Genomic DNA, 18845 nt, shown 5'->3' with positions numbered 1-18845 from the left:
ATATTTTTATTGTTTTGTCTTCACAGGCTACATTCATGTATTCATTAGAAACAAAATATCTGCAAAACCAGGTAAGGTCCATTATTATTCAACATTAAGTAATAAGACAGTTTGATTATATAAAAGAGGGGTCACAGAGCCAATGATTTGCTTCCTTTTCTCCACAAAAGGATAGAGTGGATCCAATATACAGAAAAATTCTATTAGCCAGCTTTCTATTCATTTGGCTACAGTGTAGATCCAGGCTGCATACTGATGTGACATTAGGGATTAATGCTGTCCCGATTCAAATGGTAATGAGGTCAGGGCTGCCTGAACTTCTCCATGTCAAGGGACTTAAAACAAATGTGCATGAAACCACAAACTTCCAAGTGCTGAGTCCCAAACTGTGCGGTACTTTCTACTTTCTCAAGGTCTCGCAACACTGTTCTCAACAGTGCTCCCTTTTAAGTTTTTCAAACGTTTCACGCTTAAATTGGCTCCTCATCATGTGCAGATGTATCCATGAATTGTAGAATTATACATCTTCTGCCTGTTAATGGGAGGGAGACCAAGCGGTGAAAAACCCTTAAGGAGCTCCTACATTTTGCATGTGTCTAATAAGAATAATATGTGACACTTTTCTTTTAGGGCATCATATGGCCACAGGTAATCACAGGCTTTGTGGTCAATCTTCTGAACGCTCTCATCAACTACATCGTTCTCCACGCATTAAATCTGGGAGTAGCGTGAGTATCGTTTACTGGACTGCACATGGCTCATTCAGGATCATCATTACTGGTGGCATCACATAGCCAGTATCACACTATAAAATACTCTTTGCAGTGGTTCTGCTGTTGCCAACACCATTTCTCAGTTCGCCATGGCTGGAATTCTATATGCTTATATCATGTGGCGAGGTCTTCATAAGGCCACCTGGGGAGGTGAGTACATTTGCTTTGGAAGACAGTGATCCTGCATATAATCAGAGACTCCAGTGGTTTCCCTCAGCATGCGTTATAATGAGTTATTATAGCAATGAATAAAAGAGGATCAGGCTGTAGCTTAAGAGGCAAAATACTCTAATTTTGAAGAGTCAACACAAATCAGGATTTTGATATATGAAATATTTAGAATCTTAGTTACAGGTCATGTATAGGTGATCAGAAAATACACTAGTTAGTTGTTAAAGGCACTTAAAGAAAACATAACACCTATCTTAAAAGATAGAATAATAATAATAGTATTACACAAGACTGTGAGTGCAACTGGTTCAGAAAAAACAATATCTGCACCTCTTCCTACAGTTTAAGGTGAATGATACTGTTTTCATCAGAAATGTGTGAGCAATATCTACAACAAACGCAACACAGTGAAGCTTTTGTGTGGTACTTTGGAGTAAATTTTCTATTTTTGCATGCAGTACTTGTCTGTGGAGAACATTTCTTCCTCTACAACAGCATAAAATGTCTTATATCTGACATCCTGAGGGCATAAACTACGGTGTAGTTTTATACCCTTTTGTGCAAGCAGCAGTACTTGAGGAAGAGTCTTCACTGAACAATGAGCTTTCATTCTTCACTGACTGAGTAAATGAGTAACATACTCATTCACTGTTTGACTACACAGGCTGGTCTAAAGAGTGCATGCAGAACTGGGGCTCATTCATCCACTTGGCCATCCCTGGCATGGTCATGCTTTGTGTTGAGTGGTGGACGTATGAAATTGGAGCTTTTCTGGCAGGTACTGTCACAAGGTCACACTGCAGTTTTAAAGCATCCGTGTGAAGTAAAGTTGGTCTGAAATCTAACTGCTGTTTGTTGTTGACAGGTCTAATAAGTGAGGTGGAACTTGGAGCTCAGTCAGTCGTATACCAGCTGGCAAATATTGCATACATGGTGACTTCGCTCATGTGAAATAATCTCTCCTCTACCAAACACTGAATATACATCAAATTGTTGACAGCATATTAACATTGAATGTTTGTCATTAGTTCCCTATGGGTTTTAGTGTAGCAGGCAGTGTAAGAGTTGGAAATGCCTTGGGAGCTGGAGAAACAGAGCAGGCCAAGCTGTCTGCTAAAATGTCAATGTTCTGCTCAGGTCAGTGTGCACTTACACACTATTTAATCCTTTTTTTTCACATCATTAAAATGGCATGTATTTTAAGTTGACATAATACTTGAATTGTTCCAATTTCACTCTGTCACTGAAATGACATGCTGGAGTAGCTTAGAGTTATAGAACAAGTTCTCTTGACTGAAAACGTAAGTGAGTCATCTCCCTTGTCATCAACTTAAGAGGGGCCCTAGAGCAGGGCATAAACTGCTCCAGCAGAAAAGGCTGACCAATGAGGTTAGGTTGTGTGAATAAATGTCAGCGTGCTACAGAAAAAAATGAATGATTTTGAATGATGCAACTGGTGGATAATCGAGTCTGTCACTCTTTACCACAGGGTCAGTGTCTATATGTTTGGCAGTTCTCATTGCGAGTCTAAAGGGCCATATCTCCTACATTTTTACGTACGATGAGTGAGTACATCTTATCATGTGTTTTTATAACTACAAATCTCATTGCTTTGTGAAAACACTCTTTTCCCAGGGAGTGTTACATTAATACATGCTGAGTCAAGTCTGCCGGCGATAGCAGGTCTCTTATATGAACTTTCCCCATTATGTGAGTCATTGCTTGCAACAAAAACAGTGAACTCTGCATAGATATTCTTTTACACATTAACTTGAGGCAAATGTTTTTGACAGGCGCACTCAAGCTGTGTAGCATCACAGCAAAGACAATTCACTTATTTCTCTTTTGTCAGAGATACTACAATAGTATAAAATTGCACAGTGCTCCAAAATACACACAAATGTAATATTCTTGTCATTTTCCTCTCTTAAATTTTGAGTCTTTTCTTTGCTAACAGACAAATCAGGGAAAGGGTTGCTGATGTTATAAGTTTCTATGCTCCATTCATCCTCCTAGATGCAATATCAGTGAGTATATCCCTTCCATTATATCAAGATCTCATGATATACCCATAGATTGTTGTATTTGTGAAGAATTATAGGCGTTTTTGGCAAGTCTAATGACATATTTATTTTTGTGTGTGACTAGGCTGCCTCAAGTGGCATTATACAAGGAGCAGGTAAACAGAGAGTTGGGGCTATTTGCAACACTTTGGGATATTATGGCATTGGTTTCCCTATTGGAGTGCCATTGATGTTTGCTGCCAAATTAGGAATCAAGGGTAAGATTCACAGCAGAGATGTTCTCTTTAGCCTATAGCTGTTTTGTACCACATTGTTGACTGGTAATTTTTTTTAAAGTTTTATCCCCAGCATCCTTTTTTTTTTAGTAGGAGCTCACCACAGCATCAACATTTGCTTGTTACTGTTTCCAAACAACTCAATTCTTTTACAGGTCTGTGGATGGGCTTGTTTACCTGTGTGTTTCTACAATGCTCATTTCTGATTTTCTACCTGGCAAGAATGAACTGGAATAAAGTTACAGTCGAGGTTAGTATTCAGAGGTAAATCTTCCCATTATACATGGCCTAAGGCTACTTCTTTATGAATATAATGTTTGAACATTGTTTTTCCTCCAGGCTCAAATAAGAGCGGGCATGCGTGGGAGCTCCACAGACACAAGTAAGAAAGATAAAGCAGCAACTAAAGTATTTTATACTGTTAGAAAGAAAGACAACATTTATCCTATTCAGCACAGAAAAAATATCATCTGCCTTTGCTGAAGTAAACAAGTTACAAGCTAAACTGACAAAACCCCTGCCTTTCTAGCTAAGTAGAAACTAGAATTTACCACAAATTATTTCATTCTAAAATTGTAGCCATAACCACTGTCATCTCTAATGTAGTCCCAGTGGAGTTACGAAAAATACCATTTATTATTGCTAATAAACATCAGCATTTTGTGTAATTGACATTAGCAAACTAGTAGTCTAGCTAATGGTAGAAAAAAAAAGAAAAAAACAAACAAACAAAATAAACAAAAAGAAAAAAAACGTTGCATTCATAACATTATTTACAATTTCAATTATTGGGCTATTAATGCATAAAACCAAAAATAAACCGATCACCTTCAAGGAATAGTTTCGTGCGAATGACTAATTTTTCGCAAAATTGCAGATAGAACCTTTTAATTTGAAGTTCCCAGTTGAAGTGAAGATGTGACATTTGCATATTTATTTCCAGGTCTGCAGCCAGATGTTCCAGGTAGCTCACACGGCCAAACAGACAACATGGACCTGGTTGAAGCTGAGGAGGAACCAACAGTGAAGGAGGAGCTGAATCACAGGACTCTGGTTCTGCGGAGGGGGTTGGCTCTGGCTGCCATGCTATTCATCCTGGCTGCTGGAATCATTATTAACCTACTGATCACTAACTTGGTTACATGAACATGAACAAAGTCTGTTGTATTCAGTGGAGTAACTCATTAGCCACCAGTGCTCAACATGATGCTGCTGCTTCCATCGCAGGAAGTCAGAGCAGCACAGTAGAGAGGCAGAAGTGCAGATAAGCAGGAGGTATGAGCAATGAATTAATCTCTGAGGCAAAATATTACTCTTAAACCATTCATTCACAAGATTTTCCAGTGAATCTGAAGGCGTTCGGTTCACAACCACATTCTGGCAAACTACAGAGAGGTCGACAACCTCTGTATTTATAAGATTAAACAGAAACATTGTGATTATGTTGAACTCTTGAAGTCAAGCTGACTCTTCATTTGGGACCAGAACAGTGGATAAAATTTGATCAGGAGTGTACGTACTATTGATCCAGGCCTTCGTAAAGTTGGCCTCTGAAGAAAAGGTCTGTGGAAAGGGTGCAAGGAAGTGCACACTTGCTCCCACAGCCAGTAGTCCGACAGCCAAAAACATAGTGAGGCCTCGCCTGAGTATCAGCTGGGTGGTGGAGAGACGACCTCCCTTCACCTGCTGGACCACATGTCCATCTTGTGTCTCTGTGTTCCCATCATGGCACTCACTTCTCACAGATATATAGCCATTCACTGACTGCAAGAAAATATCACATTCATCATTACTTTATTTAGTTAAATCATATGTAGAGCAAGCACAATAAAACGGAGAACAGAGGATGTCAAAAACCTAATGACAAGAGGAGACAAATGAGGAAAAATAATATAGGTTTTGAAAGTTTAGCAGGACACTTACGTTTCCATTACCCGCTGTCCGGTCAGCAGTATTGTTACCAGCAGTGTCCGACAGTGCAGCTGTGCTTAGTAATATCATGTGAGTGTTCTTCTGAGCTCGTTTCAGCGCCTGCAAGCAAGCAGAGACCTTTACGTGTAACAAATACAGTAGGTTTTGAAGGCACAGTTTGATACTGAAGTCCAAACTCAGGCGCTGAAAAGCCTACCTCCTCTGTCATTCTCTCCCAGTTCAGCTTGAAGATGACAATGATGTAGAAGGTGGATTGTAAAATGACACAAACAAGCAGTCCCAGCCAAAAACCTGCAGAGAAATAGACCGCTTCGTCAGTAATGTGCACAGCTGACTTCATTTAAAAAATGTAAAAAATATTTTGGAAATCACAAAAGAAGGTCACTTTATGCAATTACCTAAAACTCTCAGCTTTGCTACAAATATTAAAGTAATACTCAGTGAAAGTCCTATGCAGTAGTAGCCAATGAAATTAGCCACAGCTGGTATCTTCTGTTTGCCCGTGCCCAAGAAGATGCCCGTGCACACACACTAGGATGTAAAGAGACAAATCTCTAATTATTATGCGTTCTCACTTGGTAACATCCAGATAGATAAACATTTTATATTTGACTTAATTTACATGTTTTTGATAATAATGCAAATATATTTGTTTTGCTAACCAAAAAAAAAAAAAACGGTAAGGCTCACCACAAGACCATCGAAGAACTGGAGGAAACAGTAGGCATTCATCAAGTGCGAAACCAGACCTATGATCTTCCTGAAATATGGTTAGTAAGATCTATATTTATCACACCTGGTCTTTATGTGTAGCACTAGTACTTGAACAATCACATTTGGTGAAATGTGAGTGCAGCTGTGGAGACTCACTCATCAGAGGTGAAGATGGAGCCAATCACTGTTTTAGTCGAGCCAAGCACCAGACCTTCAACAACCGCCATGCTGCCTGTAAAAGAGGAGCTGTGAAGTCTGTCCAACAGTAAAACATGTTGATGAAACCAAACATCAGATGCGGATTTCTTAATAAAAGGCAACAGAAAATGTTTATTGCTGACCTGCAAGAGTGAGTGACATCTTGCTGGTGAGGATTGCCCTGGCACTGTCTCCTGCCCCGAGAGCATTACCCACACGGGCACACGCTGCAGCTTGAACACCGAGAGGAAACTATGGAGTCATCATTTTTGAACAAGTTTGAAAAAGAGTTTGATCCCGAGAGTGTTCAGAAGTTAACTGAATCTGACTAAAGGTAAACAAACTTTCAACTTCAAATTCAAACGTGTTGGGAGAAAAGCCTGTGCATATTCTCATTTGTCCAGGTCATAGTATCCTAAAGGAGTTTTAAATCGAAAAAACAACTGGACTTGATTATTTGTCTGGGAAGACGTTTCACCTCTCATCCAAGAGGCTTCATCAGTTCATGTACGCATCTGACCAGTACATGAACTGATGAAGCCTCTTGGATGCCTGGTGAAATGCGTACATGAACTGATGAAGCCTCTTGGATGAGAGGTGAACGTCTTCCCAGACAAATAATCAAGTCCAGTTGTTTTTTCGATTTAAAACTCCTTTAGGGTGTTGGGAGAAAAGTTTTAAAATAAGAAAGTAGCGCTCTGACTATATTCAGTACCATGTAGGTTATGAATGCCACCATTATCACAGCATGTTGAGCTGCCAGCTCGTCTTCACTCAGCATCCCTGATCATTAGAGACAAAGAAATCACAGTCATGACGTGGAGTTTGTATCGGGTTGAATGAAATCAAATGAATTACAAATATCTATTATTTAGATTACCTGCAAAAAATCCTCCAAACTCATAAACCCACCACTCAAAGCACTTCATCAGTGTACTGGGGATGGCCAGCTTCATGTAGGAACCCCACTCCTGCAGTGATTCTACGGACCAACCTGCAGGGGGAGAGATAAACTTATTTATGTAGAGGACAAAACCTTTGGCTGGCTTCTTGGAAAATGAACAAAGTAATCCACAAGGTCATAAGGACACAATAAATATCTTCTAAATATAACTGTCCCTCACCTCCCCATGTTTTCACATGGAGCTTCTTCCACCAAATGTAAGCAAACAGAGAAGCACAGATGTAAATCTGAGACAGAGTATTGGCTGCTGCAGATCCACTGTAAGACACACACACACAGACACAGTGATATCAGTGTGAGCAACAGTTTTATTCACATTTAAAATGTTGTCGAGAACACCTACACCTACCTAACCCCCAGATCCAGCCAGTGAAGAAAGACGTAGTTCGTCACCAGATTTGCAATGTTTGCCATGGCGGCAGTGTACATTTGAGGCAGTATTATACCCTGTACACAAGGCAGGCAGTGTTATTACCACCACTCATACCTTTCCCATCAGAAATTCAATTAGATTAAGATTTACAACATTTTTATACGCTGCAATAATATGATACAGAACTAGATCAACACATAATTAGTTCAGGACAGTGTGTACCTGGTTCTGCAGGTAAGACACCTGAAGATTATGTAGAAACATTGCCTGCACAGAAAGAAGATTTTGATATGTTGTTTAAATATATAACATCTTATTGTTCAGAAAAAAATGCAAAATAATAACTGAAAATGTTTTTCAAATGTTGCATAAAAGGCGAGAGAAAAGTCAGGACTCACTGGTACAGCAGGGAGGAAGGCTGTAATATACAGCTGGGCTATTCTGAAATCAATGCACTGCATTCAGTTCAAATTAAAGACAAACAAGCATTACTATTATATAATAAAATATTCACTGTTGAGCATCATTAGTTTCACTGCCAGAAAGCTAAGTATGGAAAATGTCCTATTTCCTAACAAGTTAAAACTGCCTAAATCACTAGCACCTTGTTCTTGTTTCTTACTGCTCTTGTCAACCATGAACCCTACAGTAGCAGCAGCAGGCAGCTAGCATTCACATTCACTGTGAAAACCCCATCAAGTCAACCTTACCAGAAGCAAACAGCTGACAAGTTCGCGAGTAGCCACTGAACTCGGATATCTAGCAAGCTAAAGAGTCAGATATCTTTCAGGACCGTAACCCACTTATAATGGTCCGGTGACCAGAGTCAAACCACCAGTAGGATGATAGTGTTGCTCTGTGTCTGCAACATTTGTAAGTTAGCCCTACTAACTTCATAAGGCGATGAGGGCTGTGTGTCTGTTAGCTTTTTTGAGAGTTACTTTGCCAATGAGTGACCAAAATCTAATAATGCAGCTTTAAAGAAATATTATACAGGCTATATATATTTAAATACAGGTAAAGCACAATGTGTCTAATGGTTAAAGGATTAGGAGCAAAATTAGTGCAATAAAACCAAGATATCTTTTCTTTATACAATTGGTGAATATCATGTGGTGAATATCTGGAATACAGATTCTCTGTTTATGCTGAAATTGTTCAGTGAATCTGTGGGGACCACATCTGATTTTAATGCTGAGATGGTGTTCGTTAAACCTGAGAGGTTGTCTCAAGATCTGACTCATTACTATTCAAAATTGTCCGCATCACTGGAAGGGGTTGCAATAGGATTACATGCAGGTGAGGTGCTGTTAGTTACCTGGCCACCTCAGGGTCCTGACCCACACATAACAGGATGGCCTTGGCATTAATGAGCAGACCCCAGCAAGGCAGACAGAACAGCAACAGGATGATGATGCCCCGCTGAAGGATCACTCCCACCCGCAGCAGGTTCCTACCACCAAATGTCTGCACAACATAATTAACAATTTAGAGGGGAAGGCAGTGATAAACAGAAGGGGGTCAATAAAAATTCCAGTGTTTTATATCATCTTTTCAATAGGGATTTCCAGACCTGAGACACCAGCGTATCACATGCCAGCCCCAGACCATATCCAGTTGCTGCAGTGGTGACATTAATCGTCTGAAATGAACATGAAACATGCTTGAATGGGTTTGACCTAAACTAGTGATCATCAGGTTTGTGAGAGAATTGTAAAAGCTATCTTGGGAAGGTGAGTTTACATTTGTAACATTTAATTTTCCCTCTGCCAACTCTCATTTTCTCGTGTTAGCCTCCACATAGCTCTGTCAAGCATACAGATGACCACTTACAGCAGAAGCCAATCCGTAGCCAGCCATCACGTCATTTCCCAGACGTCCACAGAACATTGTGACTACAAATGGAAGCAGGTAATTGAGGATTCGAGAGAGCAGCTGGAAAGACAAACACCAACAACCGCGCAGTTGATACAGCTACCAGTTCACAGATTGTAAAATACAGTAAACAAAAGTTGCAATTATTTATCATGACACTCAGACTATGACTAGGCAAATAAGCTACCACACTGTCGTCACTTTTGGCAGGTTGCCGCCACTGTTCAGCCACTGTCTGAAACCTGCCAAACACTGTTTTAGGTCTATTGGATTCTGCTCCTAAGTCTCAGAAATAGAATCTTGTTTTCCAGACATCTTAACCTTCTTTGGCAAAGAAAGAATATCATCAATCTTCAGTTGTCTAAATCAGCTTTTCAGCAAAGGTAGCCTCAGTCCACAAAGTGCCTTACAGACAGAGGAAGGTATATAAACAATGCCAATCCTTACCAGAGGGCCCGTCATCCTCAGGATGTGGTACAGCTCCTCTCTGTGGGCCAGGGGAACCTTGTTGCGCACCCACCTGCAGCAGAAAAGCTTGTCACTGGACGCCTCCATGTCTATAGCACGATAAGATGCCAATGCCGAAGTGTCCGTCTTTTCTCCCATGTACTTATCTTAGTTGCTCTCCAGGGTGTTGGACAGAATGGAAATCTTGTTGCGGTTACAACTTCCCTGGAACTAAGCCAAGGCCAGCTGAAACAACGCAGACAGGAAAAAGGCCTGCAATCACAACAAAGACAAAGATGTGGGACTTGGAGGCAAGACAGTTTTGATTTGAGTGGTTAAAATACAATTTACTGCATCTAGTTCCTCTAATTTTCCTCCAAGAAAATGTTTTCTGTTATTATGTAGCCACTAAATATGAAAAGGCTTCATGGAGTTAAATTGTCTCCAAATGATGTTCTGGTCTACCATTCTGTAAATGTTTTATCTTTGGTATGATGAAAAACCTGTTAATAGTGAACCTTTATATGTTAGTCAATAAAAACAGAGTTGGACAAAGTGCACAACTCCATTACTTAAGTCAAAGTAGAGATACTCCTGGTCAAATATCACTCCAATACGAGTAGAAGTACTGGAGGACTTGCTTTTAAAAATACACAAGTATTCAAAAGGTAAATTTTTTATGTCAGCACATTGTTGTATTTTTCCACAGTGCATCTACAGAACCTAATGACTCGAAAACAACCTACTGAATGAACTGACTTACTGTTGAACATGTGGAATATAAAGCTTCTATAATACAAACCCTATAGAAATGGCCATAAAATTACAATTGAATAAACAAAAGGGCCGCCATTGTCATTTTAGTTACTTTTTTTTTCTTTTTTTTTTTCTTTAACACAGAAAAACCCTCACAAAACAGCATGGCAGTGTACTGAAACAGCTTTGGTAGTGTGTGTGTGTGTGTGGTGTTGTGTGCGTGTGCGTGCGTGCGTGTGTGTGCGCGTGTGTGTGTGTGTAGTGGAATAAAAGTCGTAAGTTTCCAAAAAAAAAAATAAAGTAAAGTACAAAGACTGGAAAAATATACTTAAGTACAGTACTGAAGTAATGTGCTTTGTTACTGTCCAGCCCTGAATGAAAAACAGTTTACTTTATCTCCTTTTAGTCCCAAGGGTAAACAACCACTGAATACAAAAGCGCAAAATTCAACCCACAAAACTTCACTACTTTTTTTATTTAATAAAATAGAAAGTCTATTCACATTTCTACAAACACCATTATTTCTTCTGTCCCAAGAATAGAGATGAGTTTTGAAATAGGATCTGTAGAGCTCCTAAAAACAGTTTTCATTACAGGTAGAAATGACATAAAAGTCAATGAGAAATAGAAGAGAAGGGGAGTGAAACTGTCAATGAATTCATCTCTTAAATTCATTCATGTCACTTTTCAGCCAATCCGCCACAGTTTAGCCCCGAGCTTCTCACAGCTATTGAGTCCCACAAACAATGATTTCATGATCAAGGTTCTCAAGGTTACGCTGTCTCTTCTATTGGGACCGGCACAGTGGAGAAAATTTGATCAGGAGTGTATGTAGTATTGATCCAGTCCTCTGAAGAAAGGATCTCTGGCAAGGGCACAAGAAAGTGCACACTTGTTCCCACAGCCAGAAGTGCAACGGCTGCAAACATAGTGATGCCTCGCCTGAGGATCATCTGTGTGGTGGAGAGACGACCTCCCTTCACCTGCTGGACCACATGTCCACCTTGCATCTCAGTGTTGGCATCATGGCACTCACTTCTTACAGACATGTAGCCATCCACTGACTGGAAAGGAAAAAACATCATATGTCCAACTAGGAAAGCTGTCAGATATTCAGTATCTTATAGAAACGTATTACATCAAAACCAAAATAGAAAAGTTCATTGATTACAGTGTGAAAATGAGATATGAAAAGCCATTTAGGTTGTTAGCGTTCAGAATAAACAAGCCTCTCAGAATAACTGGCCACTTACGTTCCCATTACTCTCTGTCTGGCCGATAGTGTTGTTACCCGGAGCGTCTGACAGAGCAGCTGCACTTAATAATGTCATGTGTATCTTTTTCTGAGCTCTTTTCACAGCCTGCAAACAAGCAGAGATAAAAACTTAACTGCCAATTTCAGCACACGTTTAACAAAAAGCTGTTGAAATTTGCCAGATTTGTCTCAGAGGCCGGTGCTGTAGAAATAAAACAAATTCTGTCATTGCATCTGAACAGACGAGGCCCTGCGTGATTCTGATTGTTAGATTAACCAGTGGCCTACCTCCTCTGTCATCCTCTTCCAGTTCAGGTTGAAGATCACAATGATGTAGAAGGTGGATTGTAAGACGACACAAATGAGCAGTCCCAGCCAAAAACCTGCAGAGAAAAAGACAAATTAGTCTGTCAAGGGCACAGCAGGCTTCACTTATGATAAACTGCTCTTAGTACGTAGCCATGTACTTGTCTTGAATGTCAATGAAAACAACAAAATATTCATTTAATTACCCAAAACTCTCAGCTTTGCGACGAACATTAAAGTAACACTCAGTGAAAGTCCTATGCAGTAGTATCCAATGAAATTAGCCACAGCTGGTATCTTCTGTTTGCCCGTGCCCAAGAAGATGCCCGTGCACACACACTAGGAGGGGGAAAAAGAAATTTCACATTTGATATATACAGTATATGACTTGCTTTTGGCATCATACTGCGAATATATTTTGTTCTTGACCACGAGACAAGCTGGGAGACTCACCACAAGACCATCAAAGAACTGAAGGAAGCAGTAAGCATTCATCAAATGGGAGACGAGACCTATGATCTTCCTGAAATGATAATTAACATGGTTTCTAGTTGTACTCTTACAACTTTGTCATACAGTTGGTGAAATGTGAGTGCAGCTGTGGAGACTCACTCATCAGAGGTGAAGATGGAGCCAATCACTGTTTTAGTCGAGCCAAGCACCAGACCTTCAACAACCGCCATGCTGCCTGTAAAAGAGGAGCTGTGAAGTCTGTCCAACAGTAAAACATGTTGATGAAACCAAACATCAGATGCTGATTTCTTAATAAAGGCAACAGAAAATGTTTATTGCTGACCTGCAAGAGTGAGTGACATCTTGCTGGTGAGGATTGCCCTGGCAGTGTCTCCTGCCCCGAGAGCATTACCCACACGGGCACACGCTGCAGCTTGAACACCGAGAGGAAACTATGGAGTCATCATTTTGAAAAAAAATAAAAAATGAATATATTAATAAAAAACAATCATCATCAAATCATCAATCATGTCATGCAAAACAGCCTGCTCCTGAGAGTGTTCAGAAGCGTAAACATCAACTATAATTTGTGACAGTTATTTTTTTAACCGGTCTAAATCTGAGGAATTGTCACTTTTAAAGGGATAATTAAAAGTTTTGATTTGCAGTCACTACAAATTACCATGTAGGTTATGAATGCCACCATTATCACAGCATGTTGAGCTGCCAGCTCGTCTTCACTCAGCATCCCTGATCATTGGAGACAAAGAAGAAATCACGACTTAAAATTTGGTTTGATGGCTTACAGACGGTATTAAATGGCATAATTAAATTTATGTCTGTAAGAATGGACTCCAAGTAATCATAAAAAAATATTTGGATTACCTGCAAAAAATCCCCCAAACTCATAAACCCACCACTCAAAACAGGTCATCAGTGTACTTGGGATGGCCAGTTTCATGTAGGAACCCCACTCCTGCAGTGATTCCACAGACCAGCCTGCAGGGGGAGAGAGAAACTCATTTATGTCGTCTAAAAAAAGATGGAGGCTGAACAGTGTCATGTACTGTAAGTCAGCACAGAGAGAGCATAAGAATGAAATCCCTCACCTCCCCATGTTTTCACATGGAGCTTCTTCCACCAAATGTAAGCAAACAGAAAAGCACAAACGTAAATCTGAGACAGAGTATTGGCTGCTGCAGATCCACTGTAAGACACACACACACAGACAAAGTGATATCAGTGTGAGCAACAGTTTTATTCACATTTAAAATTTGTCGAGAACACCTACACCTACCTAACCCCCAGATCCAGCCAGTGAAGAAAGACGTAGTTCGTCACCACATTTGCAATGTTTGCCATGGCGGCAGTGTACATTTGAGGCAGTATTATACCCTGTACACAAACAGATGATGAGATGATGATGCAACGAGTACCACTTAGCTATACCTCCCCACATAGCATATTTAGACTCTGTGCAATAAGAGGACAGAACTGTGTGAAGGACATTAACACACCTGGTTCTGCAGATAAGACACCTGAAGCTGATGTAGAAACATTGCCTAAAAGACAAAGACGGATGAAAACTGTTGACTTTAAGGTGTGTGGGAAAGTAGTTTCTCTATTCATCACTAATAATGTATTGATTTAGAACATAAATGCGAGAGAAAAGCCACAACTCACTGGCACTGCTGGAAGAAAGGCTGTAATATACCGCTGGGCTATTCTGAAATCAAGAAGGTGTATTCAGATCCAGTTAAAGGTAAAGAAATGATCGTTTAACATACATACACCGTTCAATGTTATCTGTTTAAGCACAGATATTTCCGCTCCTGCTCAGAAATGTTAAGCTATTGTATAAGGACTTCAGAACCCTGGATGCAGGTTTGGTGCTGTTAGTTACCTGGCCACCTCAGGGTCCTGGCCCAGACATAACAGGATGGCCTGGGCATTGATGAGCAGACCCCAGCAAGGCAGACAGAACAGCAGCAGGATGATGATGCCCCGCTGAAGGATCACTCCCACCCGCAGCAGGTTCCTACCACCAAATGTCTGCACGACAGTACACAAACAATGTTAATCATTACATGGAAGAGAGTAATGAACAGTTGGGTTCTGGAGTCAGTGGAATTGCGGGCATATTTGTTTTGGACAAAGAGCTTTACAAACCTGAGACACCAAAGTATCACATGCGAGTCCCAGACCACATCCTGTTGCTGCAGTGGTGACGTTAATAGTCTGAAATGAACATGAAACATTCTTAAAGGGATTTGCCATATTTCTAATCATAATCAATAATTTTTAAATCATCAGGTTGGTGAGAGGACTGTAAAAGCTATCCATGGGAAGGTTCGCTTTCATTCCACCAACTCCCTTGAAATTATATCTTCACCTCTCATTTTCTCATGTTAGCCTCCACCACTCTGTGGAGCACACAGATGACCACTTACAGCAGAAGCCAATCCGTAGCCAGCCATCACGTCATTTCCCAGACGCCCACAGAACATTGTGACCACAAATGGAAGCAGGTAATTGAGGATTCGAGAGAGCAGCTGGAATGACAAACACCAACAACGCTGCAGTTGATACAGCTACCAGCTCACAGGTGATGTTACAGTAAAGGTTACAATGAATTTGCATGGCCGTCTTTGTAAATGAGCTACCACACTGTCAGTGCTTTGGCAGCATGTAACCATTGGCTTAGGTTGACCGATTGCTGCCTTTACAATAGAGACAAAGTGTATTTTTTTTACAGTTCAAACAAAACACTCTCGTCCATCTTCCAGTGTATAAATCAACTCACTATGGAGGACACCCTTGATGCACACAACTACATACAGACAGAACAGGGTATTTAAACAGGGCAAGTCCTTACCAGAGGCCCCGTCATCCTCAGGATGTGGTACAGCTCCTCTCTGTGAGCCAGGGGAACCTTGCTGCGCACCCACCTGCAGCAGAAAAGCTTGTCACTGGAAGCCTCCATGCCTGCAGGATCCGATGCTATTGCAGGTTTTCCCACTGAAGCCACTTTCCTTTCTGTCATGTACGTATCTTAGTTGCTCTCCAGGGACCGAATTCACCACTGTTGTGTTAAGTATTTCAACATCTTAAAAGGTTACTAATTCACACATTCCATCACAGGTTTGACACTGTGGGCAAAACTATGACCAAAAAAAAAAAAAAAATCTTATTACGTAAAACAAATATTATGGAGTACAGGTAACGTGGTACAGAGTTCATCTTATGAGTGACTGTATAATTACTTTCGAGGTGGATACCAGAGTTGCACTTAAATGACAATTTAATTCAAAATTCAATTACAGTTAAATTTTAATTTAGCATTTCATTACATTCACAGAGTAAATGATTATATGGCCAATAGAGGCCACTGCGGATGGTATACTAAATAACCATAACCTGCCGTTGTTCTCCCTCTGTGTTGTCAGATATGATATGTGAGCAGGCAGAAGGTGTGAAGCCATGATTATTCATGAACATCTTTTGGTTTTTTAATGACTGCACAGGTTTCCTTTGAAGAAAAGGAATCAGTCCAATCAGTCTCCATCACTTCAGGAAGACATGTTCATTAAAGTGTTTGGGAATATTAAACATTAAAGTGTCATATGGTTCAGCGTCCTACTGGAGAGCGGCAAAGGTGAACCAGTTACTGCTCAGGCAACATCCAGAATGAGATGGAGCCCTCTGCTGCTATCGGGCAGAAAACCCATTCAGCTGGCCATCTGTGGCAGAGCGATAGCATACATCAGTAGTAAACCTCCTGTTTCATGGATAGAAAACATATTTTGTGGGGAGACGTGGCGCCTCAAATATTGCTGTATAAATTTGTGTAGACATAAAATTACATACTCAGTTGATATATAAGAAAGATATTTTTATCAGCTTTTCCAGAATAGCTCTCTCTCAGAAATGATTCAGCACAAACTCATGAGCAAATATGTACTCGGGAAATTTTGTTTTGTTTTGGTGCATCATGTGTGTTTCTATAAACTGAAGTGAATCCCTCTGATTATTTGTCTGATTGAAAATCTGAAAAGGATGAAGCCTTCCACTGTGGAAATATTGTATCCACTTTAGAGAGTACAAACACACTCATAATTTGTTTGCATCATTGCCCATTTGGGAAAGTTGTAGCACTCCTCTTTCGTCTCGGAACCCCTCAACTCAGCAAAAGCAGGATTGGTCATTTGAGTATGAGACTAAAAGTGCCCAAATTCATCCCAACCAGCATGCAAATGTTATGCTTAAAGTGACATCTCACATCTAGAATTACTACTATTTGAATTCTGTGTGCAATTTTCAAGGTCTCTCAGATATTGCTTGTTTTATCTTTGAAAGCACAGGCATGGAAATATGATTTAGTACACACTGTGAACAACCCATATGTATGAATATGAGCAAACTGTACAGGATTTCTACCCACTCCTCACTCAGAACATGCTTAAGATAGGCTCACCCAACATTGACACCCTGAAGACAATGAAACAGATAGTGTAAATGAAAAAGATATATATTATGCATAATAAGACTGTAGCAATACTGTGAGAGACAGCGCAATATAAGGTAACTTTTTGCACACTGACTTGGATGAGGGGGAGCTCATGTACTACTCTTAAAGAGACAGATTATTTTTTGCAAGGCAGGGATCGGAGGAAAGCAAAAGAGAAACTTGATAACACCTTATTTGAAATCACAGAGTTTGAAAAGATTAAACAATGTGTGAATTCTAGCTGTGGATTCATCCCTGGTAAGAGGGAAGGATTAGAAAAACGTTGCATTTCTCTTCACCCTGCATGTCCTTTTAGAGGCTTTCAGTCTCACTTTGAGCTCCCCTTAGTGTGACAACCCAAAGCCCTCTAGGCTTTATGTTGGCTAAATCAATCAGTCTGGTGGAATGAGTGCCACGGATAACATGTGCTGCAGTGCCAGTGATTTGTATCTGTCACTTGTTATTTTCCCTAACACTGCTCTTGCCTTTGTGGTTGCTGAGTCCATTGGATGGCACCTCATATCTCTGCTTCTTTATCTCTGCCTCTGGTCTTTTCTATTCTGCCTCCTTTCCTCTTCCTCTCTCCCATTCAGACTTTTTTTTTTTCTTTTTAAATCAAGTAAACTTTTTTTCTGTTTGTTGAATAAGCCATGGTCATTCTATCTTGATATGACATTGTTCACTGTTGCTCCCTGACAGTTGTGTGTCACACCGTAGGTAAATTTTACTGAACCTACTCAGTGAAAACCACAACAGCTCATTATGTAAATATGTAACAACAGCAGGTTGGTTTGGGCTTTCAACACAAAGCTGTCTAAATTTTGTAAAGCATACAGCAGAAAGCAGAAAGAACTGAGTTAAACACAAAAGCACATTCATTAGTTTGATAATAAAGAAGCAACAGATTATAAAACTTTTGATGTGGTTCTTTGATAAATACGATACATTAATATTTGTGGGGTCAATGAGTATAATGGTAAACAAGACTAGGAGTCCACAGCCTTGCTAGTGGCTCTGTTAGGCTGTTTTAGGGCACAGTGGTGCTTTGAGATAAGTGCTAATATCAGCATGCTAACATGCTCAAAATGAGAAAATGCAAATATGCTGATTTTTAGAAGGTATTTCCATGTTCACTATTTTAGCTTAGCATGTTAAAATGCCAAATTTTGGTAATTAGAATTAAAGACAATTAAAGCTGAAGCTAATGGAAATGTTTTGCAGGTCAAAACCGGTACAATTTAATTTTAACCTGGTGAAGATGCTATAGGAAAAAATAAAGAGATCACCAACATTATGTAAAGCAAGGGTTCAATACATGCTGGTTTGGATCACTCTTAATAAAATAAACAGCTGGATGGAGACAGCTTAACTTTTTTAAGCAGCACCTTTACTTTTCACCACACTTTGTCCGCTTCACAACAACAACAACACTTCCCGTCTCTAAATCACATGTTGCTAAACTAACCAATCAGAGGTGAGGGGGACTTAAACTGAGGTAAATAAGACGAAACCTATAGAGATGGAGTAAAATACACAGTATGAATTAACATCTAAACATCTGAACAATTATTATAACACATCCTGAGAGATGTGTTCAAGGTTGACATCAGAGCCTTCAGCTCTCACCGGAGTCAGCTCTGACTTCTACCCAGAGCTGTCCAAATGTAGTAACACAGCTATGAAAATCAGAATGACTTTGGACCGTAAGCTAAAATAAACACTTAAAAATCAACATCAACGATGGTGGATGGTGTTCCACTGCGGCAACCCCCAAAGGGAGCAGCCGCAAGGTAACTTGTAACTCAATACATATTTCACATAT

The 18845-nt window shown here is 40.1% G+C and overlaps 3 protein-coding genes across 3 annotated transcripts; 1 reads left to right on the top strand and 2 right to left on the bottom strand.

The window, feature by feature from the left end:
* The first annotated feature begins 6 nt into the window (after nucleotides 1-6).
* Nucleotides 7-4692, top strand: LOC111653870 (multidrug and toxin extrusion protein 1-like). The gene is made up of 12 exons (XM_023404593.2): nucleotides 7-71; nucleotides 631-728; nucleotides 826-923; nucleotides 1609-1722; nucleotides 1810-1877; nucleotides 1973-2081; nucleotides 2434-2509; nucleotides 2902-2971; nucleotides 3093-3225; nucleotides 3399-3493; nucleotides 3583-3625; nucleotides 4187-4692. Exons 1-12 carry the CDS (start codon nucleotides 36-38, stop codon nucleotides 4387-4389), a joined length of 1143 nt encoding a protein of 380 aa, XP_023260361.1. The 5' UTR covers nucleotides 7-35; the 3' UTR covers nucleotides 4390-4692.
* On the bottom strand, nucleotides 4115-10423 carry LOC111653852 (multidrug and toxin extrusion protein 1-like). Its single transcript, XM_087173535.1, has 17 exons — nucleotides 9747-10423; nucleotides 9258-9359; nucleotides 8998-9066; nucleotides 8743-8891; nucleotides 7823-7865; nucleotides 7647-7691; nucleotides 7401-7498; nucleotides 7212-7309; nucleotides 6968-7081; nucleotides 6803-6870; nucleotides 6231-6339; nucleotides 6046-6121; nucleotides 5866-5935; nucleotides 5574-5706; nucleotides 5372-5466; nucleotides 5178-5274; nucleotides 4115-5003 (listed from the first exon to the last, which is right to left on the bottom strand). Exons 1-17 carry the CDS (start codon nucleotides 9903-9905, stop codon nucleotides 4702-4704), a joined length of 1827 nt encoding a protein of 608 aa, XP_087029661.1. The 5' UTR covers nucleotides 9906-10423; the 3' UTR covers nucleotides 4115-4701.
* A 535-nt stretch (nucleotides 10424-10958) lies between these two features.
* Nucleotides 10959-15671, bottom strand: slc47a5 (solute carrier family 47 member 5). Its single transcript, XM_023404591.2, has 17 exons — nucleotides 15392-15671; nucleotides 14967-15068; nucleotides 14686-14754; nucleotides 14420-14568; nucleotides 14200-14242; nucleotides 14034-14078; nucleotides 13814-13911; nucleotides 13626-13723; nucleotides 13402-13515; nucleotides 13199-13266; nucleotides 12860-12968; nucleotides 12676-12751; nucleotides 12517-12586; nucleotides 12270-12402; nucleotides 12046-12140; nucleotides 11756-11863; nucleotides 10959-11566 (listed from the first exon to the last, which is right to left on the bottom strand). Exons 1-17 carry the CDS (start codon nucleotides 15557-15559, stop codon nucleotides 11276-11278), a joined length of 1836 nt encoding a protein of 611 aa, XP_023260359.1. The 5' UTR covers nucleotides 15560-15671; the 3' UTR covers nucleotides 10959-11275.
* Nucleotides 15672-18845: the final 3174 nt, after the last annotated feature.

Source organism: Seriola lalandi, unplaced genomic scaffold, assembly GCF_002814215.2.
Source record: "Seriola lalandi dorsalis isolate HSWRI2012SDOR001 ecotype SW California unplaced genomic scaffold, Sedor1 jcf7180002054249, whole genome shotgun sequence".
Taxonomy (NCBI): Eukaryota; Metazoa; Chordata; class Actinopteri; order Carangiformes; family Carangidae; genus Seriola; species Seriola lalandi.
This window is presented reverse-complemented; position numbering and strand designations above follow the sequence as displayed.

Excerpts from the sequence above, each read along its gene's own strand:
- LOC111653870 (XM_023404593.2), top strand. The coding sequence starts at position 36 with ATGTATTCATTAGAAACAAAATATCTGCAAAACCAG. Across the intron at positions 924-1,608 it reads TCATAAGGCCACCTGGGGAG|GCTGGTCTAAAGAGTGCATG; the intron begins GTGAGTACATTT and ends TTGACTACACAG. Across the intron at positions 3,226-3,398 it reads TGCCAAATTAGGAATCAAGG|GTCTGTGGATGGGCTTGTTT; the intron begins GTAAGATTCACA and ends ATTCTTTTACAG.
- slc47a5 (XM_023404591.2), bottom strand. The coding sequence starts at position 15,559 with ATGACAGAAAGGAAAGTGGCTTCAGTGGGAAAACCTGCAATAGCATCG. Across the intron at positions 15,069-15,391 it reads TGAGGATGACGGGGCCTCTG|CTGCTCTCTCGAATCCTCAA; the intron begins GTAAGGACTTGC and ends TTGTCATTCCAG. Across the intron at positions 11,864-12,045 it reads GGAAGAGGATGACAGAGGAG|GCTGTGAAAAGAGCTCAGAA; the intron begins GTAGGCCACTGG and ends GCTTGTTTGCAG.
- LOC111653852 (XM_087173535.1), bottom strand. The coding sequence starts at position 9,905 with ATGGGAGAAAAGACGGACACTTCGGCATTGGCATCTTATCGTGCTATA. Across the intron at positions 7,866-8,742 it reads CAGGACCCTGAGGTGGCCAG|AATAGCCCAGCTGTATATTA; the intron begins GTAACTAACAGC and ends CATTGATTTCAG. Across the intron at positions 6,122-6,230 it reads GATGTCACTCACTCTTGCAG|GCAGCATGGCGGTTGTTGAA; the intron begins GTCAGCAATAAA and ends CCTCTTTTACAG.